Here is a 27927-nt window from a genome sequence, read left to right on the forward strand (position 1 = left end):
TAACAACAAGAAGAGCGAATGAAAAAAAAAATCCCTATAAATGAAAGAAATAGAGTATCCAGAAAAAAAAAATTCAAGGTCTGATAATGGCACGAATATAATACTACAAAGAAGGCAAAAATATCACACGGTTATGCAGCGTTTCATCCCTTTAACGCGCCAATTTCAGCTTAACATAAATACATTTACAATGCACGCCGACCTTGTCTCCTTTCGGGTCGGCTTTGGTTGACAGGCCATTCTTTTTCTCTCAATCTTTGCGAAGGATGTCCTCCCCTGTTGTTTATACACCACAGGGGTGCGTCATTGCCCATGGTCCTCTATCAGGTGTATACGTCGCTCCAGATTCGTCGCGTGCGTAGGCGCCACTCGAACAGCAGGATAAGATGAAGATGAAGAGGAAACCGGGCGACGGTAGGGGAACGCGGCCGCCGACCACCGCCGTCAGCAGAGCGCACAGTCATGTGACTACGCCTTCGACGCCGCGCTGTCCCATGGCCGTTCGCCGGCTGAGTGGCGGCACCATCTCGGTCGCTTCACTGCTGCGGTGGCTGCTATTGGGGGCGACGCTCCAGACCGCAGCGACGGCGAGGAATGGCTTCGATGCAGTGAGCGCCCTGACTGCTAGCATCGCTTCGTATTTTCTTTAGTGACAGTAAGACTAATTTTCAAAAAGATGAAGCGCGAACAGTGAAGGCACACTGAGAAGGAACAAAGACAGGACAAGGAGCTTAAGAAGGAACTGTTGGCGCTTCATCTTTTGAAAGCTATGCACCAACTAGCCCCATAACGTGTTTTACTGCAATGTTTTATTACAGTAAGACTAAACAACGGCTAAAGCAAGTGAAATCTACCTGGAGGTATTCGAGGGTTGCACAAGCAGCAATTAAGCCTGCAGCTGGGACACCTCGACAACTCTTGGGTTATGCACTCTGAGGTGCGACGTCGCTCATGCGCTACCGTATTGCTTCACTCAACCGCGCTTCGTGCGAACAATCCATGCGCGCGGATCATGGCAAAGTGAGCGGCCGTGGCTCTAGGCATCGGTTTCACAGCGCATCAGCACATTTGGCGCACGGAAAAAAAAACGCCATCGTCTTTTATAAGAGATAGGCTCGGCGCATGATTGAGCGTTCTGCAATACTGTAGTACACGAGCGCAGTCACCTGGTTTTATTTCATAGTTCGCGGGCTTTCTTTAAACGCTGGAAAAAATTGCCACGCAGCATGTACGTTGCCACAAAAAATTTGATCGGTCGTTTTGAAATGCCCACTACAGCGTAACGAAACGCACTTGGCCCTAAATCGAATATTAGACATTTTGCATATTTGACCTTAAGTAATTGACTCATTAGGCGCAATATAAAAGAAATCCGAAGAAGCGCCACATGACGGCAAGCCATATGTCCTTGGTTTCACTCAGTTCCGGTTATTCACTACTTTTAAATCCTTGGTTTAAGTTACGTGAAACTCCCTGTACATTCACACGTATGTGTGTTTTGTGTTTGCTACTACCTATCGTTTTCCCGCCTACCTGGGTCATAGGGTAGTCGGGGGTCGAATGGGTAGCGCATCCGGCTGCTTTTCTGAGGCAGTCCCGATACAGTCGTTGACTATGGGATCTCCTCCTGCATACTAAATACTTGTAAATACTTGTAATAATTGACCCAACTTCTAACAATAAATTATGATTCTGAAAAAAAAAAGACGGGGCTTGAAACCAACCATTGAACCCACCGGGGCACGAATACATGAGATGTGTACATGCCTGCCGCTCTTCAACGAACCTCTCTCACGCTGACATGGGTCACTGTAGATGCGGGGACGGGTTGAAGAAACTCCTTGACACGGACTTGGAGCACTGGCTATGTGCTACTCTGTTTTCGCTGGTGCGCAATGAACTTCTTAAATGCCAACTTGGGTAACAGGTTTGTACTAGCAGGTGTATGCTACTCTTCAATGTTCGTCTTTGATGCCAACTTGGGTAACTAGGCATTTGCCAATGGGAATGTGCCGCTCTACAATGACGAAGATTCCTAGAATTTCTCCTCAGTTTAACGGAATCGAACCCACGGCACAAGCGTTCACCAATGACAGCAACTCGATGCATTGGCAGGCTGCGCCACGAGTGCACTGGATATGTGTCGCTTTTCAATGAACGACTTTAATGCCAATGCTTTAGCGAGCTTTCCTATGAAGGCACTAAATATGTTCCGCTCTTCAATGAGCCTCTCGCCAACCTTAGTCACTGGCTACTTGCCGCTGAGTTTGCTACAAGCGAGAGAACATTTCTCGGCGTTTGGCGGCACCGGCGCGCCACGCTACGGATCTCGGAGGCCACGCAAGGACTTTTCCGCAGTGCCGCTGTATGGCGCAGCGTGCCCAAAAAGAAGGGTGAGAAAGGAGCCTCGCTGCCGCATGCCGCATTTCTCAGCTTTCGCACGCACCGGCACGCAACGCATTTCGGAGGTCGTGCACGGGCTTCCCGGTGGCACCACTAGATGGCGCCGAGTGTTCTTAGGGAAGCACGAAAGAGGAGTCCCACTGCAGTACACGCCTCATACATAGCTCGTTTCCACGATGGCAGTACCTTATGCCGTGATATTGATTCAATGCTAACGCACAACTGTCGACTGTCATCGTGAGATGGGTTCTTCCGCAACTTTTGAAAGGTTTGCATGAGACATAATATTAAGCTTTGTTTGTTCTCTCCCAGTTCTAGCCAATGAATAATACATATACTGAAAAATTCTGTTGCACAGGTACGCCAGTGTTTAAGTGAGGCTACAGTGCAGTAAGCATAATTATTGATGCCAAAAAAGCATGAGCTCGCCAAGAATAAATGGAAAATAAAGAACATATTGTTCCTTATTTTCTTTTATTCTTGGCGAGTGCATGTTTTTCTTTTCTTTTTTGGCCCCAGTACGTTTCCTCGCCAGACGAGTTTTCGTCGAACACTTGACTACATATAATTTTTTTTTCACGTGAGAGCTGGGAATGAACGTGGTGATATGATATGTTAGCTTATGATGCTGCCTTGTGGGAACAAAGGGCGACAAAAGAAGCGCGAGCGAAGATCTTTCTACAAACTCTAAAATTTACTAAAGCGGAATCTGGGAAATTTCCTTTCTTTTATAAGCACAGTGAAGCTGCAGGTGACCCTCCTGGCGTGGAGCACACTGGGCTCTTTTGGGAGACAAGTATGGACTATGCGGTCTCGGAGTTGCTCGAAATGAAGCCCTATGTTTTGCTAGATTATATTTGAGAATAAATGGAAAAACATTCAAATATTCTTGGTGGTTGCAACACCACCTAACGAACTTCTACACGCCACTGCCCTACTATTGAAGCTAACAAGAACAGTATCAGAGTCTGAATGTAGAGCGCACGCTATAGCCGTGAAAATATAGGCATCGTTGTAACAAGCACGCAAGGCTCGTTTCTAACAGAGGTTATGTATTTTCAGAACTTCGGCAGACCGGTGCATGGGCTGCTGCTCTACCGGAGCGCCGAAGGACCCGCACGCCCCTGCTGCACCTTCTTGTCGACTCGATTCAGGCTGCCACCGCTGTATCAGCAGGAAGACGTGAGTGCTGCCGCGCTACTGCAAGCGCCATAGAATTTTTTGAAGCAGGCCCGCTGCATCGCGCGCGAGGAAGCTGCCGATTTTTAATGGTGATGACCACTTAAACCCAGTTTCCCTTGAAAAAACGTTTGCGTCTGAAGAACCGTACTGCATGCGGGAAATACCGAAGCAAGCCTCCGAGCAAACAGCCATGGTGATTGGCCCATTGTCTCATTCCAATCAGTGCGTAAAATAAGATAAAAGCAGGCATGTCGAGGCGTGGCGTCCATGTTGCGCAAAAGAGGAGCAATGCGCAGTTAGCCAGAATGTAGCCGCAAGTTGTCGCAGGATGAAAAAAAGAATAACCTAAGAACAGTAAACGCAAGAAGCAGAGTGCACATTAGGGTGGCGATAAAGCGAAGGAAATCGAAAAGGCGCGAGTGGCAAAACATTGCCTAACGAGAGCAAGAAGCTGAGGCATGCAGAGAACGTGACACATAGATTTACGTACAATGTATTGCGCAGTCCATGCTAGCACCGAGAAATTTGGCAACAGGGATGCATTACGCAGGCACAGGCAAACAAGACCTTGCCATTACATCCTTTCGCAAGATATGCGAAGATTTGTACTGTTGTGGCTCTCTGCCTCCGGCGCCGATGTGCGAGCAAGGATTGTATATTTTAATAGAGGGAAATTTTGCGATGATTGCTTTCATGTTTTGTGATGCAACCAAATACATCGAGAACCAACAGCATAACGACGAAAAAAAATCCAGTGAACGAAATTACAGGAAAGCACGTCCAGAGCTTTGAGTGAATCTCCTTACCACGTGGCTCCGCTTACTCCGTGTTGTCCTTTTGGTCTTTTGGCTGACAACGACGTCATGTTAAATAACCAAAGGAAGGCGAAGTTATTACGTAGCACCCACCCCCCGTCCCTCTTCACCCCTCTACAGGACGGCGTCACTTCTAGGTAGCCCGTGAGTTGCTTGGGACATCAAGCCTGATAATTTCGATTCACTTCAAATGATGGGATCTTTGGGGTAGCAGGCCCATTTTTTACAGCGTAAGCTAGCTGTAATGGGCGAAATCTAATAGCCGTTTCGGTTGGCTATGTTGACCACCGTCGCCGCCGCCGCCGACGACCCGCCGCCGCCTGTGTCCGTTGCAGCTATCGCTAGGATTGAGAAAAAAAAAAAAAACTAATTTGAAATTTGAGTGCAGCTTGATAAGTGTTTGCATTTCGGGATATATTGAGGCAAAGAATTTGATACCGAAAACACCGCACCGACTGGCAGTGGGACAGTGCCGTCAGCGCCTTCGGAGAGGGAGGAGTAGTACGGAAGCGCTGGCATGATGAGCGGCATCGGAGCCAGCTGTGGAAGCAGAAGACGACGAACATGCGAGCAGTGGCACGAGCGCGTTTGCGCGGTTACGCGGAGGGACACCGACGCTCAACCCAGGCACGGGCGTCTAAGAGCTAAAAAAAAACTAAAAAAAGGAAGACAGTTCTGGCCGGAAACGAACTTGGTCCCCCTGCGCGGAAGTCAGATACTCTGCCACTGCGCCAAGCAAGCGCTTGGTAGCTGCTGCGAAAATATGCGCTATGGGCGTTCCCGCGCTAGGAGTCACGCGATGCGAGATGCCCGCTGCGTAGCACACTTTGTATTGCAGTTACATATTATTACACCAAGTGACACGCCATGTAGCAGTTGCATCGTATCATGCCACTTGTCACGCGATGGGAGATGCACGCCACGTAGCTTCGGTACGTGCAAACTTTGCATTGCAGTTGGGTTGTATTCCACCAGGTGTCACGACATGTAGCAGTTGCATTGTATCGTGCCAGGTGCCAAGAGACGTGACATGTGCGCTGTCTAGTCTCGATAAACCTGTTCAGTCTTCGGTACACGTTATGGAACCTCCTCGCAAAGTATGAACCGCTCCTGAAGAAGGGAATCGTACAGATAAGCGCGCGGCTGCAACCAGGACATGTCGCTTTCTGCAGACCGCTGTGCAGAGAGCAGCACAAGCCGCAGCTCACCATCGATGCAGGGCAGACAGTTTAGTTCACTTCTGTGAAAATGACGCTAAAAGACTGTCTCCTGTGGAGCCCCTCCCCCAGCATACGCTGTGACTGTGCTGCGTGTGCCACGCAGGCCTGTGCATTTTTTTTTTAAATCTCCGCACTGAGGGTGCAAATGCTACACGAATACTATACGAGTGACTCTTTCGCTGACGCAGGTCTCCCGTGGTGTGGAGTTCCGCTACGCGAACCGGAGCTGCCAGCTAGAATTGGCCAGTGCGTCTGCCAAGCACGTCTTCCTCATCGTTCCGGTGAACGACACGGCATGTCCATTCGAGGACTCTCTGGCGCAGGCGGTCTCTGCAAAGGCTTACTCTCTCATCGTGGCCTGCGACATTGAGCGCAAGGTGCGCACGCACTCGCCTCGTCGAATGAAGCGTGCCGACTTAGTTAAGTGCTGGGCCCAGATTCTGCAAAATTAAAAAGAACACAGGACCAGAAGCCATATCCGATAGTTCTTTTTTTATCCTGTTGTCTTGTTCAGAAATACTGTTGTCTACGTCATTAGGAAGCGTTCACTGGCTGTTCTGGCGCTTTTGGTGTTTCTCCAAAGATCATTCGAGCAAATTTCTGCTGTACTAAAGGAAGCATACCGCCTCTCTCCCCCCCCCCTTTTTTTTTTGCTATCGTGGTTGCTTGAGTGCTTGTTGGGTCCCTGCGAGTCAGTTAGAGGAAACTGCTGCAAACGCTGAACCACTTTGTCAGCATATGCAAGTAACATTTGCTGCTGTCGAAGTTGAAAGAATGTGTGGGCACTTGGAAGTAAATTCATCACGTTTCCCTGACGATTGGTTAGATTCTAAGATTATTACTACATGCCATACGTTGTGTGTGCGCTTGCTTATTTATTCTTTGTTGTCAAAGGATATTCTCGCTCTTCCAATGTGTTATCATTGTGTGTTCCTTTTTATATTGTGCAGGTCCACCTAACCTATTTTACATCAGGAGAAAATTACACAGTGCCTGTGCAAGACATTATAGTAGGCCTCATCAGGCATGACATAGTCGAAGCGTTCAAGGTAGGCACCAATTGCCTGTGCAGCGAAGCCATTTGAATGAGTACTACCATTTATCGGAGCCTGTACAGTGATGATGTGCTGTGGTTGTAATGGCATAGAGCTTGACGACATGTGGAACAGGGATTTGACGATCATCTGCGGGCGCTCACTTTAGCAAGCCATAAAAAAATTTAGATATATTCATTTGTTCCTTTCTGTTGTGATGTTTTTCACTAAATGGGAAAAGAGCCTGTGTTTCCACAGAGAGGAGAGAGAGAAATAACATTTGTTAGTATCAAAGGAACTAAAGGCCCAGTCCGGGCCTTCTGGTAGGCGCATGCCTTCTGTTGCATAACGTTGTTGACGTGCTGCACCAAAAGCGGCCACCGTAGTTATTCAAACTTTGGCGGACGAGTGGTCCGTTTCTCCCAGCTACTGGGATGCTGGTTGCGTGGTACTTTAGAAAATATTGTCTTTCTGAAGATGGAGCTGGCAGGGGAAATTCCACAATGTGTGTATATTTTATGGATAGGCCCCGCACTGTGTCGAGTGGGGGAGCCTGGGTCTCTGTTGATAGAATGCGTATATTGTCGTGTGAGTAATGTGTCTGTTTGTGCTTTTAGCATGATTGAGGCCTCCTCTCTCGAATGCGCGTAGGATGGTGTGTTGAGAAGTGTTGATGTTTCCATGCGAGACTTAAAAATATGTACACTTTCGTCACACTCCATCTTCCACTCTTTTCTGAGGCGGTGAGTGTCTTCGACAGGCCAAAGAATAGGTTGTTCTGGATTTTCTGCGCGGGAAAGCTGGGTCTCTATGATGTACAGTTGTTCCAATCTGTTCTTATTTCAATCTCTTGACGTCAAATTTACGTAAGCTCCGACGCAAGCATCGAGTGGCAACCCGCAGCGTTGTTCGAAAAGCCCAATCAAACGCGCTTATCTTTTACAGGATGCCCCTTTCTATCGCTTTCAAAGCGAATAGCATTGCCTACAATTAGCAGTTTTTATTATCTAATTGGCTGAGAAGAGGCGATGAGCATCATCTGGAGAAAGTTTCGATGGGGTGAACCAGCACAGTGAAATTAGACAACTAATTTACGATTTCACCACGATTTTACTATTTCATGGGGGTGATTTCGGCGGAATTGGCGATTGGCGTGGTTTCGTATTGAAGTGTGCTCAGTATTCGTCGACCTTGATGAGATGATTGAAGTGCTTGTATTTGCGCCTGATTGTGGGTGTATATTCTGCCTTCTACTGTGTGAAAGAGCCCAGTTGCTACAAATTTATGGTTGGGTGCGAAATTAGGAATTTCTAGGCCAAGTCTAGCACACTTTCTAACTATGATGTCTATCTTTTTGCGTTGCCTGTTGGTTATCTTACTGTGTGGTAGATAGTACATTATCCTGGAAAAGACCAGGGCTTTTATAACATTACATAGCTCGCGTTCTTTCATTCTTCTCTTTTTTTTTAGATACTCTACGCATCATTGCAAGGATCTGTTCAAGTTGTATGGTCGGTTTCTGCACCCATGGTGTCGCTTTCAGAGGTTGTCTGCTGGCGTTTCAAGATGTTAGTGCTACTCCCGACAGAGCTGCTACACAAGTGATAATCGACATGGGCGCTACCCTCGACACATAAAATTATCAGGCGACAAATTATCTTTGTCACGGAACGGTGAAGTCTCCGTGAAGGCAGTCACAAACTGAGCGGGGCGGGCTTCACCACATGTGCCCTGAATAGGACCATGTCAGTTCTTTGCAATGTAGAAGGACAACACTCAGTGACAGTCCTTGCATGAATTTCTCAACACGCCTATACCTCGACCGTGTGAATCGCTACGCCGTCCCTTACTGCGCAGGTGATTAATGCATTGGATTTCAATCGCAGCCCAAAAATGCGGAGGTGCCGGCGACCTCGGCAACCAACGTCAGCTACTCGGGCGGAGACACGGCTCAGCTGTACGTGCTGGAAGCGAGCACCATCATTGGCGCTTCCCTGATCTGGTTGATGGCGTGCACCACCGTAGCCATGGGGGCGCTCTGGTCAGGAAGCACCAGGAAGCTGCTGTAAGGCTCCACAGGCGACGCATTTGCCAACAATTATTTCACTGTGCCTGCGACGCGCCCTCTAAAATAACTTCTATCTAACGCGTCGGTGCACTGCACAGTGAAATAGGTAATCCCACAAACGAATCCGACCACTTTTCTGACTAATTTGTCAAGCTCGTAACGCCGCTGCTTATTTTTGGCGACAGCTCATGAAGTATGATTCTGAAATTAAGGAGCGGGAAAAGTGTAGGGGGAGAGCTCAGTATAGTGGGGTTCTAGTTTTACTTTGACGCCGTTGAAGACGGTGAGAACACACTCCCCCTAAGAAAACCAAGATAACAGCGCTGATATAGCCCAAAAGCATAATGTTTTACATATATTTACACCTGCATGGCCAGTGCTATACTGAACGCGGATTTGTGAGCACCTTCTGGCTGCAGGGAAGGCCCGTGATGGCATCAAGCTAAGCGGGCTGAAGAAGGCGCTCCGTAGACTCAATTTCTAGCAGATGAATTTCGTCTGCACTATGTACACCAAATTATGTCAGTAGGCATGTCACGGGGGGCGGAGGTGTGAAGCTGTGGTTCTTACAGAGCACCTTCTGGCTGTACGGACGGCCCATGATGGCATCAAGCTAAGCGGGCTGAAGAAGGCGCTCCGTACACATTCAATTTCTAGTAGGCGAATTTCGTCTGCACTATGTATACGAAATATGTCAGGAGGCATGTCACGGGGGGCGGAAGTGTGAAGCTGTGGATCTTATATTGGCTAGTGGGAACGTGAGCTGTCGCCACACACTCTCCTCTGCTCGCATCGGAGGAGAATTGTGCGTTTTATTTACGGCTTTAAGACTACTAAGATCACATGTATCGGAATATTTAACTAATTATTTCGTTTGGAACGGGAGAGGTGTTATAAAGAAATACGCAAATGATATAACAAGGGTTCCGACTTTGTTCATGTGGGTATGCACAGCAACATGACTGAGCGAGACTATCACAACATTTTCGTAAGAGTTATAGATATGCTATATATACTACAACAGTAGAGGCACGTACGCTGAAAGCACTTAATACAGAAAAAAATAATCGCATACAATGAATGCATTGTATGTCCATACAACAATGGAAAATTGAAAATACAATCAATAAGATGAGGTAAATTAGCGCAGGTGTGTTAATGTGTCTTACATGGTCTCTCTAAATTTGTCTGTAATGTTTTAACAATTGAGAGATAACTTGTTTGAGAAAAGGGCACAGAGGTCAGTCTCTGAGCCGTTATTATCATTCCTACTCCTTGTTATTGAAGGTGGCGCAAGTAGAAATAATAAATCGGGCGAGGGCAGACGACGAAAGAAGAGGGACGAGTGGAGAAATGGTGCAAAACCCGCGACACCGCTAAAGTCATAAATCAATCCCGTTACTTGTTTTGTAAAGTACCCAAGCTGTGCGCTAGTACCTCTATGTTTTGCACACTTGGATAGTCCCACTGAGAGAGAAGAGAGAGAAATAAACTTTATTTTGAGACCAGGCTTCTTGAGCCCAAAGGTGGGAACTGAAAAAAAAACTTTTGAAGGCAGATGGCATGTTAGTGCGGATCAGAGGAGAGGTTGGTGCCTGCCGCTGTTGGACACTTGTGCACGACGGGTGCGATGTGTGCAGTCTGTTTTGCGATACTGGATACAGGGATAGCAGGCTCGACTACCTGAATCATTTGCTTACCTGTCATCATTATTCAAAAGAGTAGCGCAAAATAGCAGGGACAAAGAGAGAGAAGACGACAGGACGAGCGCTAAACATCAACTGGTTTTTTACTGCGAGCGAAGGTACATATATACATTTCGTTGGTGCATGCGCACACAGTGTTAAAACAGTACAATCTCATTCTAATCAACATGTGGCAGACTGTTCTGTAAGTACATTTTTTCTTTTTTGGACAAGGCAAGTGAAGCTGTGCTGACACAGTTCTCACCTTCCCTGTCAATGTGATAGGCCTCACAAATCTCGCGCCCCCACCTTGTGCCTCCCCTACCAAGCACACACGTGGTGTCAAACGCAGGCACGCACCCGCATCGCTTACAGTGCATGGCCAAATGGCCGCCCTCCGCTAATGAATCTAGCAGCGCTAGCCTTTTGAATAATGATGACACACCAACTAGCCCAGCTTTCTGCCTTGATTGCTTACCTGTCTTTGTCATCGACACCTTGAGCGGCAACCGCATGAAATACATTTCCAGCATATTTTAGGCGTCACGCCGTTCCGGTAATTCGGGGCAAAAGTTGTTCGACGTAGCTATAGAAGAAAGCTTATAAACGGAAATAAGCATTTCTTCAGTTGTAACTGCGCGGTTATTCTGTTGTGCGAGTGGACGTCGCTCGGTCGACGCTGCTCCGAGAATACGTCAGAAATGCATTCACTAAATAACGAGGAAACGCACGCGTTGAGTACAATCCTTCCGCTTTACCGACGTGCACGCGCCGGTACAACTTCTGAAAACGCCGCTACTGCATCCTGCGCGTGCCTGCCTGTCGCGCAGCTACTTAACCCAGCACCGACGCACCGAGCCGAAGGGCAAGCAGCAGCGCGAAGAGGACGCTGCACTAAGCCGCACGTCGCTCGGGCCGGACTCCACGACATCGCGCCCGGCGTGGGCGACGTCGACCAAAGAGCACTCCAAGTCGCAACACCATCATCACGATGCTCGGGCGCGGTCGTCATCGAAATGTGCCGACGACTTTCCCATTTCGGACAACGAAACGCTCAACGAGGAGATAGCGTTCGCCGAGTGCCCGGTCGGCTGCAAGCTCCTCACGCTGTTTGTGTTGATGTTGGCGGTGAACCTGCTTGTCCTCTACTACTTCTTCAATAAGCTGTGTGAGTCGCATTTCCGCAAATTTGTTTCAATAAACCTACCCCCCGGTAAACCAAAGGGTTGCACTGGCGCAGATAACCACCATACCACAACTTTTTACGGCGAATCTGTCTACGGCTAGGATCTCGAAAAAGAATTTCTGCGATGTTGACAAAAAAAAAAAAGATCATGTGGGCCGATCTTGGTGATAGTGCAGAAATGGTCCACGCTCAATGGCATAGACCCCTATGAGCTCGAGGACCTGTAACGTGCCCTTGAAGTACCCTTGTCACACGTGGAACCCGCGTGTCGAAACGTCAGTGTACATGTATCAAGTAACAAGAAGTAAAAAAATACTAAAAAAATGACAATCATTCCACTCTGTGAAGATGGAATGGCAGCTAAAGCTGACGATATTCAAAGCTCTCAAACGAAAAGCAAAGTGCTTTCGCTGCCATTCCATCTTCGCACGGTGGAATGGTTGTCATTTCCTGCATTGCGAATCTGGCGTCGTTGTTCGTTCGGAGGTACCCGGGCTCGCAATTGTCGCTTTCGTTCACGGGAACGCGGGAACGTTCTTCGTAGGGAGTCGTTTCGCGCCGGCGCCGCTTACATTGTCGTTGCTGTTCCCTTCAGCGCTCCTCGTACGTATGTTGTTCTTCGGGTGTGCGAACTATACGTGTCCGCCCCATCGACAACGCAGCTGTATTTAGCGCCGATACCTCTCCTGCTTATATACTGCGATAACTTTGACGTCACCCTATTGTTCACGGCGAGCGTTCTATTCGGTTCCGCATTTTGACATCTGCACCGCCACACTGCACCCGTATGGGTTTGTTGGAAATCGCTAAGTCCGTTTTTGTTGCCGAACACCCAAAAAACTGCGGAAGGTTGGTCATATACAGCTTTCGCTGTAATAAAAGATAAAGAAACACGATGCAAACAGGGAAGTTATGTGTTTGGGCCTTTATTTACCAATATAGCATAACGACCACATAGAACTTCTTATAGCTATTGAGCAATAGAGCTACGCTGGTCTTAAATCTTCACATAGTGGCAAGGCTCTGATATTATTTTATTGACCAGTGGCACTTTTCATTACATTGTATCGCTGCACCCAATTTTTTGTCCCCAATTATGGTAACTTCATGCCCTGACGGCTGTGGCAACATATTTTGCTAGCTCGACGTGACGCATGAAGCACCCGGTGCACCTGACTATCATCATGGTGTGGTGGAGGCTGAAGGAAGGAATGATTGTCACAAACAGCATTGAGCGTTGTCAGGATTGGGGGCTCAATCCCATCGTCCGTGGTCCTTTGCCAAGATTGGAGTACGGCATGAATTCGAAGGTAGCTGGCCCATGCCGTCGTCCAACTTATTTACGCTGAGATCGTTGATGAAGTGAAGAACTGTTTCTCATCGAGAACGAGGAAAAGGGTTTATTTACAGAAACTAAATCAGTCTAACATGACTGCTTGAGAAAAAGAGTAATAGTCCAACAGGACTGCCTGAGAGAAGTGACTCAGTCTAACATGACTGCTCAAGAGAAGTGTTCTCAGCATTCGCACAACCACAGTTTTTATACACTCGATCCGCCGGTCCTACGACGCGGCGACTGTTCGTTTACTCATCACCACCTCGCCGCTGCTCTGCTGATCAGTTTACAGACACAAAGGCACACACATTCCGAAGCCCAAGCGACGGCGTTGAAGGGGGTGCCGTTCCGGAAAGTATCGACGCCGATCGAGGGTCGCTCGTTGTTTTGCCTCTGCCGAAACGTGAGAAGCGCAAAAATACGTTGTTCCCGCGGCAGCTTGTCCAGGCGTGTCAAATCAGCTCCGCGTTGGGGAACTCTGGAATCATTGTCCACACACCGAACTCGTCCCGTCACAATGTCGATGGGGCTGGAGGAAGGAAGCGGGTTTTCAGCACAAAGGCCGCTTCTTTGAACGCCTCCCAGCTGCAGCGACGGAGAGGGAGAGGTGCGCGTCTTGCACCCCTTGTCGTAATCGGGTGGCAAGGTGGCAATCTTGCTTAGCGGCTCGCCAGTCTTTACAGCACCTCCATGGCCCGGAAAGTCTCGACTGTCTAGCGCTGACAACCGCTAGGCAGGAAGAGAACGGCTGCTGGTCAGGGGGGGATTGATGTCTTGCCTCGCAGCGACCACTTGTGCGTTGATGTCACCGCCCCAAAACATCCAACAAGGACAGGCAACTGCAAAATGAACCCCACAACACGGCTCTGCGCCGAGATGACGTGCATTGGCTCTCACTTTAGACTCGCTAGGCTTCAAAAAAAACAACAACAACATAAGTGCAGAAACAAAAAAATGCTACATTTCACTATGCCAATTTTCTGAAGCAAATTCCTGCTCACAAATTCAGCAATTATTGGAGGGAATTCTGCCAAATGAGAGGGGATTTTCTTCGCCTAAAGAAAAGCTAACACTGGTAACCCTAAAATTTAGGCGGGACCCTCAAACGCAGAATTCAAATTAGCCTGCTCAAACCATCCGCATTGCTATGCAACTTTCCCTTCTTATATCTAACGGAGAAGTTGTACTCTTGGAGAGTGAGGCTCCATCGGAGCAAGCGGCCGTTTTTGTGTGACATTTGATTGAGCCACGTCAGAGGACAGTGGTCGGTCTCGAAGATGAACTTCGCTCCGTACAAGTAACACGACAACTTCTGGGCGGCCCAAACCAAACAAGCGCATTCCTTCTCTGAAGCGCTGTAGGCTTCCTCTCTTACATTTAGTTTACGGCTGGCGTAGAGGATAGGATGCTCCTCGTTATCGTCGCCGACTTGACTAAGTACCACGCCCATACCTCTGTCGCTTGCGTCGCATTGAACTATGAATTCCTTTGTGTAGTCTGGCGCGCGAAGCACAGGGCGAGAAACCAATAGCGTTTTCAAACTTTGGAAAGCGTTCTCTTTGTCCTTATCCCAGTGTACGTTACTCGGTGCTCCCTTTCGGAGGGCGTCTGTTAATGGACTTGCCAATTGCGAGTAATTCGGAATGTACCGTTGATAGTACCCCACAAGTCCCAAAAATGAACGAACGTCCGTTTTCGTGCGCGGCTGAGAAAAATCTCCAATCGTCGCTATTTTCAGCTCAGCCGGCCGTCTCATGCCCTGACCAACAACATGGCCCAGATAAGTAACCTGCGAACAACCAAACCTACACTTTTCCGCTTTCATCGTTAAGCCGGCTTCCCTCAACCGTGAGAACACCTGTTTGAGGTGCGATACGTGTTGTTCCCAGCTGTCTGAAAAAATGGCTACATCATCAAGATAAGGTAAGGCGAACTCCTGCAAGTCTTTTAGGACAATATCCATTAACTTAGAGAAGCTAAACGGCGCGTTCTTCAGCCCGAAGCTGAGTGCGAGAGGGCGAAAAGTGCCTACAGGCGAGATCAATGCGGCATAGCGGCTGGCACTTTCTGAAAGGGGAACTTGCCAGTACCCCCGCACGAGATCTATAGTTGAAATGTATTTAGCAGCGCTAACTCTTTCAATTCGTTCCTCAATGTTGGGTATCGGGTACAGCTGATCCCTAGTGATCGCATTTAACTTCCTGTAGTCAACACACGGACGAGGGTCCTTGTTAGGGGTTTCTACGAGTATTAGCGGTGACGTGTAGTCACTCTCAGCGGGCTCAATAACTCCCAACTCTAGCATGCGCTGTATCTCTGCCTCCATAATCTCTCTCTGTCTTGGAGACACCCTGTAAGGTTTTGATCTTACTGGTTCGGTAGAGGTCAGCTCAATTTCATGCGTTATCAGTTCGGTTCTACCCGGCCGATCGTTGAATCTGTCGAGATATTCCCCCAACACCCCTTTTAGCTCATCTAGCTGCTCGGGTCTTAGAGCATGCGAGCTTACCGAGTGTTCTACTACTTCTTCTAGGCCGATTTCAGAGTTGGAGGTTGCCCTATACTCCTTAAACTTGGTACCAATGCCATCCGGCTCTTTGACAGTATAGTTAACGACTCCGCTCCGCTCTACATCCGGCTTCATCAAATTACAGTGATATATCCTCACTTCCTTCCTGCGACCGGGCATTCTCAAAGCATAGTTAGTTTCTGAAAGTTTGTGCAACACTTTAACGGGCCCGTCCCAGTGAACTTCAAGCTTGTTCTTTCTTGAAGGTTTGAGGATCATTACCTGGTCTCCGGCGTTAAACGTACGAAGCCTCGCATTCCTGTCGTAATAGAATTTGGCGTTCTTTTGAGCTAGTGCCATGTTCTTTCCGACTAGTTGTTGGGTTGCGCTTAGCCGTTCCAGTAAATTTAGCACGTATTCAACCACGGTTGGACTCTCCCCTCTTTCCTCCCACATCTCTCTTAACATTCTCAGTGGAGACCGGAGTGTCCTCCCATACACTAGTTCTGCTGGTGAGAACCCTGTCGCCTCATGTGGAACCGTTCGCAAAGCAAACAAAGTTGCCGGCAGACAGTTCTCCCAGTCCTCCTTGTGCTCGTAACAGAGCGCACGCAAAACTCGCTTAAGCACCGAATGCCACCTCTCTACACTGTTTGACTGAGGGTGATAGACAGAACTGTGTATTAACTTTACCCCGCACTTTTGCAAGAATGTGGAAGTCAGTGCGCTCGTGAATACTGACCCTTGATCTGCCTGAATTTCGGCTGGAAACCCAACTCGTGCAAACACTGTCAAAAGCGCGTCTACTACTTCGGTGGAGCTGAGCTCTTTCAAAGGGATTGCTTCTGGAAACTTGGTAGCCGGACACAGCATGGTAAACAAGTACCTGTAGCCTGATTTTGTTTTTGGAAGAGGCCCTACCGTGTCTATTACAAGTCGTCTGAAAGGCTCTGTTATTAAGGGCACTACCTTCAGTGGAGCTTTCCAAGTCTCTCCTGGTTTACCAGAACGCTGGCAGGCGTCGCATGATCTTACAAAGTTTTCTACATCTTTGAAACAGCCAGGCCAGTAGTATTCCATAAGCAATCTTTCCTTTGATTTGTTTATGCCTAGGTGGCCGGACCACCCATTTCCATGACAAAGACTGAAAAGGTCCTCCCTATACTTAGTAGGTATGACTAACTGATCTAAAATCCTACCCTTTCGATCTCTGTAATGCCGATACAACAATCCTCCTCTCTCATGTATCGTTACGTTGCGCCTAGCAATGCCTTCTTTAGCTGTGTCACGTAATTCAGCTAAGCTCTCATCATTCTTTTGCTCAACTGCCAGTGACTCTCTATCCACGCGTAAGAGTTGATCAAAGTTCTTTGAGGCCGGTGATAATAACGACCCCGTCTCGCTTGTGAGCGCGTCTGCTTGCTCTTCCTGCAGGCTAGAACTCTGACACTCTAGTGCTACGCTCTCATTGAGCTGGTCAACTGGCAGGCTCTCCTCAACTGTTCTTTTGTCCCTCGGGCCTAGCTCGGATTCGGGTATTGAAGCCATCCCCTTTTCTGCTTCAGCTGGAGGAGCTTGAGCATTTTCAGCCGAAAGCGCCGCGATCTTACGAGCTTGGCCTCTGGTCAATGCGTGTACTATGCCCTCTCCCAGTTTGAGCCCTCTGTCACGCAGTAACTGATTCGAACGATTCGAAAAGATGTAGGGATACTGCAGTGACAAAAATTTGGAAACTGCAGCCTCAGTCTCTAGCTCCCCGAATGGTCCACTGATTTTGACTTTGGCCATGGGCAGACACACGCTGTGTTCTTCTACAACCTGTTTTATCCATGCTACTTCTCCGGTGAAGTCACCTACCATCACGTAAGACGGATGGACAATGTCCAGCGTGGCGGCACTGTCTCTTAGCACTCGGCATGGTTTTCCGTTAACTTGCAGGTCGTGGAGATATGGACTTAAAAGTTCCATATTCTCATCTTTTTCCTCCACGTAGGAAAAAACTACGCTAGACTTCTCGCAGTTTACAGCTATATGTCCCAGTTTGTGGCATTTGTAACAGCGAATTGGTCTAACAGATTCGAATTTTCTTTTCTGTTCTTTTTGTGCGGTTTCTCCGTTAAGTTTCTCCTCGCTCTTTTCTGCGGGCTTTTCCGCCATGTCTACAGGCTCGGATCGTCTAGTTTGCGCACCCTTTTTGAACGGAAATGGTTTCCGCGGTCCATTTCGACCGTCCCAGTTTCCCTCCTCGGCGTTCAACTTTCTACGGGTTGCGTACTCTTCGGCTAATTCAGCCGCCCTTTCTACAGTGTTTACATTACCTCTGTCTTGCACCCACAGTTTCACAGCTTGGGGGATGGTTTTGTAAAACTGCTCTAGACACATGCATTCAATGATCATGTCTCTGCTGTCGTACGCTTCCGCGCTTTTAAGCCACTCGACTAGGTTGGCCTTTAAGCTATATGCAAACTCCGGATAGCCCTCGCTATCTTTCTTGCCTGTGCTCCTAAACCTTTGCCGAAAAGCTTCGGCTGAAAGGCGGTATTTCTTCAGGAGACTAGCCTTAACTTTTGCATAATCATATGCATCCTGCACACTCAGTCTGGCGATTACTTCCGCCGCCTCACACGGCAACATAGACAGCAACCGCTGTGGCCATGTACTCGGGCCGAAGTTCATCTTTTCGCAAGTCCTTTCAAAATTGCATAGGAACAAGCCTATGTCGGTCCCGACCTCAAATGGCTTTAATAGCCTGTCCATGCGGTATGATTCTGCCTCACTTGATCGTCCCAGAGCGCCTTCACTTCCTTGAGACAACTCCAAACGTTTGCTTTCAAGTTCAAGTTGCATTTTTCTTAACTCGCGATCTTTATCGCGTTCCTCCCTTTCTTTTCTCTCTCGTTCTTCTCTCTTTTTCAGAAGTTCAAACCCCAGTTCAACTTCTTCCTCACTGGCCTGTTCGGAAATGATATGCAATAATTCTGATTTTAGCATTTCCTTACGTACATCTAGGCCCAGTTCCTCACCAACAATCAACAACTCGTCTCTCAGCAGTGTCCTTAACTCCATGACTGCTGCTTTACTGCCTTGATTCTGCTCTCTAAATCTAGCTAGGAAAACACAACCTAGCTAACACACAACAATCTAGCTTCCCTACTGTTCTAAACAGAACAACCCCAAAATGAAGCCTAGAGAGTCAAAGCAAAAACCAAGCACTCACCGCAGATACAGCGCCATGTCGCAAAGTCCATCTCACCGCTGTCAGCCAGTTGTCAGGATTGGGGGCTCAATCCCATCGTCCGTGGTCCTTTGCCAAGATTGGAGTACGGCATGAATTCGAAGGTAGCTGGCCCATGCCGTCGTCCAACTTATTTACGCTGAGATCGTTGATGAAGTGAAGAACTGTTTCTCATCGAGAACGAGGAAAAGGGTTTATTTACAGAAACTAAATCAGTCTAACATGACTGCTTGAGAAAAAGAGTAATAGTCCAACAGGACTGCCTGAGAGAAGTGACTCAGTCTAACATGACTGCTCAAGAGAAGTGTTCTCAGCATTCGCACAACCACAGTTTTTATACACTCGATCCGCCGGTCCTACGACGCGGCGACTGTTCGTTTACTCATCACCACCTCGCCGCTGCTCTGCTGATCAGTTTACAGACACAAAGGCACACACATTCCGAAGCCCAAGCGACGGCGTTGAAGGGGGTGCCGTTCCGGAAAGTATCGACGCCGATCGAGGGTCGCTCGTTGTTTTGCCTCTGCCGAAACGTGAGAAGCGCAAAAATACGTTGTTCCCGCGGCAGCTTGTCCAGGCGTGTCAAATCAGCTCCGCGTTGGGGAACTCTGGAATCATTGTCCACACACCGAACTCGTCCCGTCACAATGTCGATGGGGCTGGAGGAAGGAAGCGGGTTTTCAGCACAAAGGCCGCTTCTTTGAACGCCTCCCAGCTGCAGCGACGGAGAGGGAGAGGTGCGCGTCTTGCACCCCTTGTCGTAATCGGGTGGCAAGGTGGCAATCTTGCTTAGCGGCTCGCCAGTCTTGACAGCGTGCTGAAGTTTCAGCGTTACTCTCCGCTTGAGTAAGCATAAAAACTGTTTTGTGGAGTTCCAAAGAGGGCTCGTGAGCTTTCCGGTATGGTGGGTAATTAAAGTTACCATCACTATTTGTCGTCTTTGCAAAATAACTCATTATGTTTGCTCAACAGTGCTCACTTCGCTCTCTTAAAACAATTTTGCTAATTTTCACTTTTCTCACAAAAACAAACTTTTGTCGGAGACATGCACATGACGCCGAAACCTGTTGAAAAGTTCCAGGTGTACCAGTGTTACCGTTCTGCGTAAAAAGCTGAACTTTATCGTCTTGATCAACGTAGAATAATTTCCAAAATTAATGTTTGTATCTTCTATATCATGAGCATTATAACATCTCCAGAACAGAGCATCTGCCTGAACCGCTCAGGCACTCCTCAAGAACTAGCCACAACAATGCGGCTACCTAAAAATCACAACAATGTTCACAGAAACTCTGTTTTGAAATCTTTGCTCAAGAAAGCAAAGATGTTGACTTCTTCTGAATAGTGCATTAGTACGCGAATAAACTACCACCAGCATAAGGTATTGAGTAGGACTACATGGTTTATTATAAACTTATTTTGTGAGCTGAACACTGTATTGTTGACACTGTTGTTTACACTGTACTCAGCATTGAATTGTTTCTAATCTCGCATTGTGTTCGTCTCTGTATGCGACATCATTGTAACTGTACCGCATATATTGGGTGCCACTCCTGCTTGGACCGAGAAGGCCTGCAGAATATTGAAAATACAGAAAATAAAACAAAAATTGAATAGAGCGTGACAGCGTGCGAAGATAACGTGAAATTGCAGCTCTCAAGCTAGCAGCAGCAAAGGTATGCGCCATAAAACTTGCCGTAAATGTGCATTGTTCCACTTGCATAAAAAATAAAAAATAAGGCCATTGTACGCATAGAAACACAAACGCAACTAGAGCACCAGTGTATTTCTTCGCACACTTCTGGAATTAATATTTCGAAACTTGATCGCATCCTATATTTCGTTCCAAGTAGATACGCGTCCGGCACTTATCGGCTGCAATTTGCAAATTGCAATAAATCTCGTAAAGTTATTTGTTAAGAACTTAATTAGTACGGTTTTGTTAGCCCATTATATATACATTTCAATTTGGCGTTCATGTAGTGTCCGCCTTTACGAGTAAGTCAGATGAAGGACTAGAATTGTGCTATCTGCGACAGGTGAATTTTGCAAATACTGCGTAGTCTAGCAAAACGACATAATCAATCGTTCTAATTTAATACGGCCTAATAGTATCTCACCTAAACATTGCAATATCGCGGGCTGTGATACTTGATGAAAGTGTAAATACTCACTCAAAATTAAGGCTGATTTCGCCCTTTCATGCAGGGCCCCTCCTGGTCGGGTGCATTGCCTTGGGATCGGCGATGTCATTAATCGTCATTTTCAATTCCCTGGCCTTCTTGATACCATGCGCTGGTATGCGGTAAGGATTATTTTTCTATACCTATAGCGTGAACTAGCAAATTCAAACATTTACGAGTCAACTGTTCCATGCATCCTAAGGTAATTACTGAGTGACCTTCGTGGTCGATTTAGGGTTGTGAGCACGTTTGCTTTCGATGGAGGTAGCCATTTCGGGGTCACTTTTTTACCGCATGTGACAATGTGAATGCACGTGAAACTGAATCTCATATATAAAGCATTCATATGCCTATACGCAATATGAAATTTTCAATAGAATCTTGCTGAAAATATTCTGACCTTCGGCAACAAAACTTCGCAAAGATGAGAGATCGTGACCAGTATGAACGAATTCCGAAGATAGAAGGAAGTGGTCAATTATGAGTCGATAAATCTGCAGCCCTGCTGAATGAGTATCGTCTTTCCAGCGCCTATCCACAGAAAAATATAATGCGTTTTCTTGACCAAGGCTGGTCTGGAGAGCGCGTCTGACGTGTGGTAGACACGTGCTCTAAAGTGAACATGGCTTGCCGTCCGTAGGTTCGACTGACTCGTGAGCTGGACCGAATAACAAGAGACACTCGCATGGCAAGGTCCTTTGTTTTATCGAGTTGGTTCTATCGCATTTACCGTTTACTCTACATAACATAAGTCTGCCTGAAGTTGACTTATACATTCACATGTTTTTATTTAACATAATGTATCTAGTGTTGAGCATATTACACTGAAGAGGCTCTTAGAAGGCCGCAGTTCATGGTTATTAGGTATGCATATACTTTCCCAGTAAGCGTTGCGCAGGTGGGTTGTCTTCTGTTGTGGCAATCTACGATGGTGCTCATGCGCGCACTGTTGACCCAGGCCATGCTATTTATATGCGCGCAGACATCGTAAAAGCTGGCGAGAATTCTAGCGGAGGTCTGGTTTGATGAAAACCGTAGAAATTGCAGACTTATGTGAAATGTTATTCACACGAGTTAACGGGTCCGAAACGTAAGCTAGACAGCGCAGGACATGATATAGTATCTCTGTTGCGTCTTAACTTTTTTTTTTGGCACTGTGAACACGTCTCAGAAACAGAGCCAGCAACTGACCCACGTTGCCGCGCTAAATGTTTGGGGAGCTGAAAGTAAGTGGTCGTAATTGTCGCGTTGTTTTGAGAACTCGTCGTGAACCTTTTTATTTTTTGCTGCCCAATAATTAACGTCGCTACGTGCTAACATGAAGCAGACTTATTATTTTTTCTGCTTGCACAGGATGCCAAACGTGTTGTTCCCGTGCTTCGTGCAAAGCATGGAGATACGACACCACGTGGCCATATGGTGCGCCATCAGCGTCACCTTAGTCTGGGTCGTCTTCCGCAAGGCCCACCACGCTTGGATACTGCAGAATTTCTTGGGCTCCAGCTTTGCCCTCAACATCTTGCGATGCGTCCACCTGCCAAACTTCAAGGTGTGCTTCCATGTAAAGTTTGTTTTAAATACATTTCAGATGACTTCAAGAAGCCGTTCGACAAACTGGAAGTTCATTAATGCACGCCAATCGTAAATATATGGGCTGCAGCAATTAAGCCAAGTGTATACAATGAAGCATATTTCAAGCAAAGCACACAACTGAAAACCAAAAGAGAAGGTTTCACATGCGCATCGTAAAAGCGGGAAAATTTTGTATGATTTTTTTTGCCCAAATATTTCTTTTCTGAAACGTTGGATTGAGTCCCATCACACTGTATTTTGCGTCGTGAAAGTATCAATCTGCTGAGAGAATGCGCCTGAGGGAAAGATAGCATTTATTTGTGGCTGATGTCAGTGAGACTCATCGATGCTCGCGCACACCTTTATATGCACATGCTGTCATTGTGGAGTGGCGAATTGCATGACTATGCAACCACATTGCGCAAACCAGCCCAGATGTGCTTTGTTCTCTTGCAGATTATTACGTTCATATCCATCCTCATTTTCTTTGACGACATATTTATGGTGTTCATCACATCGTTAATTTCGGTAAGTGGGCGACTGACGCATATAAAAAGTTATGAATGCTGCTGACTTCCTACCTGTTAGACTACAACGTTTAGTCGGTGCTTGCGAACTTGTGTTAAAAGTATGCTGTAAAAATACTCTCCCATACTTTATGAGCACGGAGCATCACACATTCTTTAAGGAAATCAAAATGTGACTTCCGCATTTCTGTGTTTCTTTAATTGAGTACATGCTTCATGACAAAGTGCGCTCTGGCGCTTCATTCAGCAGCAGTATTGGCATCTAAAAGTTTATGCAATTTAAATGAATTGAATGAATGGGACGGATATGTCTGAAGTAGAACAAGCATAATTACCCGATTAAGGGTGGCAGGCTGAGCTAGTTGGTCTTGTAGTGAAGGCTGCGCTATAGTAGCATGTGCTTTACGCAGACGGGAGGAGTGTTTCTACAAGAATTCGAAGTATGGCTAGTTAGTTGAGCAACATTCGCAGAAGAAACAACGGAGAAGCAGGACCAATGAACGACCAAACAAAAAGGGTTGTGGTGCTTTCTTTAACGCGAAGTATTCCTTGCCTCATTCTTCGCACCTTGCGGTATCTAGCTAGGTAAGTTTTTGTTTCACCTGGCTTTAATAAAAAGAAAATGTGTGATCAACACAGAATTCAAACCTATGATGTCGAACGCAGCGACTCGGTGATTAATTAGGACACAATAGTGTTTTTTTCCTCCTTGCACACTTCTCTCATTCCAAAGCCAGCTGGCTCTTTTAACCATACTGGCGCCTGCGTCCCGTGCTACTTTCTGCTAGGTAGCGCTACGTAGAACTCTGCGGACTTCATGATGGCCATATTTAATCCCGTTTGAACGTTTTTTTCTCCGGAGTACAAATGCTATCGTCGTTTCAGCATACACCGTACGACATTGCCATAGGTGCGTACGACTGTATAGCACGAAGTCACTGACGACGTCAGAATCCGTGTTTTTTCTCGCCTGCGCCGTCGTCCACTACCCATATCAAACCCAACAGTCACCATGCCGCAAGTTCGCGTCGTGTGACCTGAGTAGGAATTGTGCGGTTGCCGCCGTACGATTCTCTTCATCCCGGTCCGGTCGTCATCGTGCGGCTGTCGTCACCCAGGCGTACGCTCGCGACCCACACACATTCATCACATGAAACTACTCACTGCAGACAAACACGTTGGTCCATCTGGTATCGCTTCGCCGAACCCCAAACAACAATGCTGGATAGCAAGGTACCTGCACAATGCTTCGCATAACGTCGATTCTCACAGTGCGTGAGACCTGCACATTTCCCCCCCTCTAGTCCACGTAAAATAGGCACCAGTACGATTCATACGCTCAGCAAACTTCCTTTGTCCCAGCATTGCAACCAGCCAACGCAGAACTTCTGCAGGCTCCTTCAGGTTTGGCAACAAGTTGTCTTTGTGGTATGGACGCCAAAGAACGCAACACCCGAGACCCCAACACAATAATAACCCAATACAAGGACGTAAGAGCAACACAATTCTAAATTTCATGCAGTGGTTGCTTCATGGTGCACCATCCTTATGGATCAATATCTTACGGTATAATCCTAAGCTTCTATTCCGCGAGACGGCGTCTGTTCAAGTGGGCGACCAGTTCATCGGCAACATTGCTTGTGTTGCTTCTTTTCTTCCGCGCAGAAAGACGTGAGCGTGATGGAGAGCGTCGCGAGAGGCGTGCAAGACCTGCCCGTGCTCATGCGCGTGCCACTGTTTTTCACCGGGGACGCGACCGTCTGCAGAGCTAACTCGATGATGCTGGGCTACGGGGACATTGCAATTCCAGGTGACTCTACCAGCTTCATAGCGCCAGACGACTTACATGAATCCTATGGGATTCCACGTGGGCCGCGCATGCTTCACGATCCTCTTTCGTAGTTCATGAACCTCCATTCTCCATGCTATGTTTTGTACCGCACCTTCTAGGTTTTGCTATCGCCTACTGCCGCTACTACGACGTCATCGTCAAGAATAGACCATGGTACTTCCTGCTCGCGATTACATGTAAGTGCCCAGCTAAGGCTAGGTTAGAAATGCTGGCTCCATTTTCTGGAAAGTTAATTGCAACGTAATTACCTCCAATTGCCTGCTTATGTGTAGGGGAGCAACTTAAGCGCTTAAAGATTGATGCTCTTGAAGCGATTCAGAACTACCTACATTCTACGGTTATACGTCAATGAAGTTCGGGAAGCCTCTCACTGCTGCCGTTTAACTTCAAATATTCACAGGTTACGGCGCGTCTTTGGTGTTCACGTTCTTCATGGGACACCTCATGAACACTGGTCAGCCAGCACTTCTCTACCTCGTTCCTGGCGTATTGTTGCCCACCATCCTGCTCGCTTGGTATCGCGGTGACCTGAATAACTTCTGGAATGGGGAATTCGTGAGTAATCCCGAATACAAGTTTATTCCGCGCAAATATATTAGCCACATGCGCAAATGTGAGCTTAACATCATAAATACAAGACATGAGCAACAGTTTTAGACATAGGAACCAGTGCCTGGTGGGCTGCGAACAAAATAGAATTTATTGGGACGTACTAAGAAAGTTATTTGCTTCTTTAATTGTAGTTAACCGGTGGACAATGCGACGTAAGGAGGTGTGCTAGTAATAAGCTCCAGGGAGCATTACTTAACGCTCGAAAGCAGCATTTGTAACGAGCGTACTCGAATGTTATTTGCTTTCATGAATGGCTGAGACTTGTGTTTTGGTGACTTAACATAAAGATTGGCACGCTGCAGATTGCGATCAATTTCGCTGGGAATACATTAGAAGATACGTTTAATGACGAAGGCGTCGCCTTTACAGTTATCACTTCTTGTGTTAAAGGCGTTTCATGGAGATAAGCCTCGATCTACTGACGAGTGCTGAGCATGCCATATCCACAGTGGCGCGATTATCGTAGCTTCTGAAAAAAAAGTTCTGCTGGCGAGATGCAGCGTCGCTAAAGCTTGTAGCACTAGTTTCTTTTTCCGCAGTCCACCGAAGTGGACTGGGGGAGTGGACGCTCCGCTTCCGAATCAAGCTTTTATTGCCTGCAGACAGTTGAGAAGATATTGACACGTACATTGATTTAGACGTTCTGGCCGTTTTTACACTGGCGGGACGGTATTCAATACGGTGGCAAAAGTTAATTGTAGTGGGCAGCACACCAACGGGCACACCAACGAGCGCACTACTTCCTTGAATGGCCGACCCTACTGCTTCCGCGGACACACCGCAACGTGTGATGTTTACAGAGGAAGAAGTGAAAAGGTAGCATGCCGAAGCATGGTACGAACGTGGCGTCAGCTGCACAAGGAGAGTAGGTGGCACGAAGCGACCAAAATGTAGCTGCGCAGCGTTAACTGATGGCAACCCTGGCCAGTGGCGTAGCCAGGAATATTTTCCTGAGGGAGGAGGGGGAGGGGCGCACAGACACTGACTGTAGGAGGCAGGCGGGGTAGGCGGATTTGTCGCACGTCGTTTTGTGCCCGGTATTTCTGGTGCACAAATTCCGGGTCAGGTGAGGGCGCATGCCCCGGCGTGCCACCCCCTTCCTTATCCCGGCTTTGCTCATGGCCTTGACCGAAGTTGCAAAGAGCACTGCGGCTGAGGCGAATCAGTAACGTCCAGCTTCTTCCAAAACATTGCACGTGTGCAGAATACACCGTGTACTAGTGTATGCTAGTGTTGAGTGAGATTCAATGGAATTCGAGTTACTTTTTCGCAGAAGGGTTGAAAATTGAGGTCGTTGGCAGATAGAAACTTTTAGAGGAAACATTTTTTTTCGCTCTTTTGAGTGACAACTTTCCCCGGAGTCTAAAACCATGAGTCCGCGGTGATGACGCTGTGCACCGTGTTTCACGTTGCCACCGTACATATGCTCATGGTGTCAGTAGTAAGAAAGCTCTGATCTAATGGAGACATTGCACGTGCCATGCGACGTGATTCGCAGGTTCCCAAGAAGGGACTGATGAGTTCTCACCAGGACGTGTGCGTTTCGTCGAGTGAGCAGTTCCAGATGATCCAGGGCCGGGGCTTGCTCTACGTGACGACCCCGTTGTTCGCGTGGCTCGCGGTGCCGTTGCCGGTATCGCAGAAGGCCTACGACGCGAAGTAGAGCTGTCCCTCTGGCGGGCTGAATATAGGCTGCTAGAGTGACGGACATTAGCGTGATAACTGCTAAGCAATAATATCCACCGAATAGGAGAATGAGTCCGGGAGCTTGTTCTTTGATCTTCATACCTACAGTAGCCGGAGTGAGCCATCTCTTGACGTGTGGAATACCTTGCTTTATATTTTGTTATGTCTTTAGTGACGAGGTGCCCTCGTGCACATGTTTTCGAACCAAGGTAGACAAACTTATTGGATATCTGAAGTCAAGATAAGGGCCGACAGATGGAAACACAACAAGATTAGAAGATAAAGAAATTTCTGAGAAACACAGCACAAGCGAGGAGATGGGGCAAGGGAGAAATTTCAAGTATGCAGTGACGTATCCAGGCTATATCAAAATAGGGTCAACTGTTCTTTCCTTCTTAAGTAGCCCCGTACCTCAATCGACTTTCCTGTTCGAAATTCAGAATAGGAGAGGAAGTACTTGCTGCAAGTTTGAATTGAAGGATATAGATGACTTTGCTGCGGAAAAAATAAAAATAAGTGTATCGTATGCCACGGTCCATAAACTTTTGCGATTGGAGGCACGCACCGGAACATTGTGAAAAGTTGGCCAATCTAACCTGAATTTACGAAGCAAGGTACGCTCTAAACGAAGTGTTACCAGAGTTGTCAGTATGCGTTCATAAAGGGTAAGAAAACGACAAAGGTTTATTTCCCGAGGTGGAGGCAGTTGTGGTAGTTGCGGTTGTAGTTCCTGAGGTATGGGCTGCAAAAACAGGAAGTTCTGTTTTCTCGTGGCCCACGACATTGCAGCGGCACTTCATCTCCCGGTCCCATCGTGGGCGG

General features: G+C 47.4%; 1 protein-coding gene across 1 annotated transcript; it reads left to right on the forward strand.

Annotated features, from left to right (window-relative positions):
• The first annotated feature begins 399 nt into the window (after positions 1 to 399).
• Positions 400 to 27631, forward strand: LOC135914044 (signal peptide peptidase-like 2C). The gene is made up of 13 exons (XM_065446779.2): positions 400 to 608; positions 3466 to 3585; positions 5809 to 5997; positions 6571 to 6669; positions 8541 to 8719; positions 11238 to 11575; positions 20882 to 20978; positions 22210 to 22405; positions 22885 to 22956; positions 24621 to 24765; positions 24906 to 24983; positions 25208 to 25362; positions 26918 to 27631. Exons 1-13 carry the CDS (start codon positions 495 to 497, stop codon positions 27080 to 27082), a joined length of 1947 nt encoding a protein of 648 aa, XP_065302851.1. The 5' UTR covers positions 400 to 494; the 3' UTR covers positions 27083 to 27631.
• The last annotated feature ends 296 nt before the right edge of the window (positions 27632 to 27927 follow it).

Source organism: Dermacentor albipictus, chromosome 4 (genome assembly GCF_038994185.2).
Source record: "Dermacentor albipictus isolate Rhodes 1998 colony chromosome 4, USDA_Dalb.pri_finalv2, whole genome shotgun sequence".
In the NCBI taxonomy this organism is placed as follows: Eukaryota; Metazoa; Arthropoda; class Arachnida; order Ixodida; family Ixodidae; genus Dermacentor; species Dermacentor albipictus.

What these genes read in the sequence shown, in the direction of transcription:
- LOC135914044 (XM_065446779.2), top strand. Translation starts at nt 495, where the DNA reads ATGGCCGTTCGCCGGCTGAGTGGCGGCACCATCTCGGTCGCTTCACTG. An exon ending in CCTGCGACATTGAGCGCAAG is followed by an intron (nt 5,998 to 6,570) that starts GTGCGCACGCAC and finishes TATATTGTGCAG; the next exon opens with GTCCACCTAACCTATTTTAC. An exon ending in TCATCACATCGTTAATTTCG is followed by an intron (nt 22,957 to 24,620) that starts GTAAGTGGGCGA and finishes TCTTCCGCGCAG; the next exon opens with AAAGACGTGAGCGTGATGGA.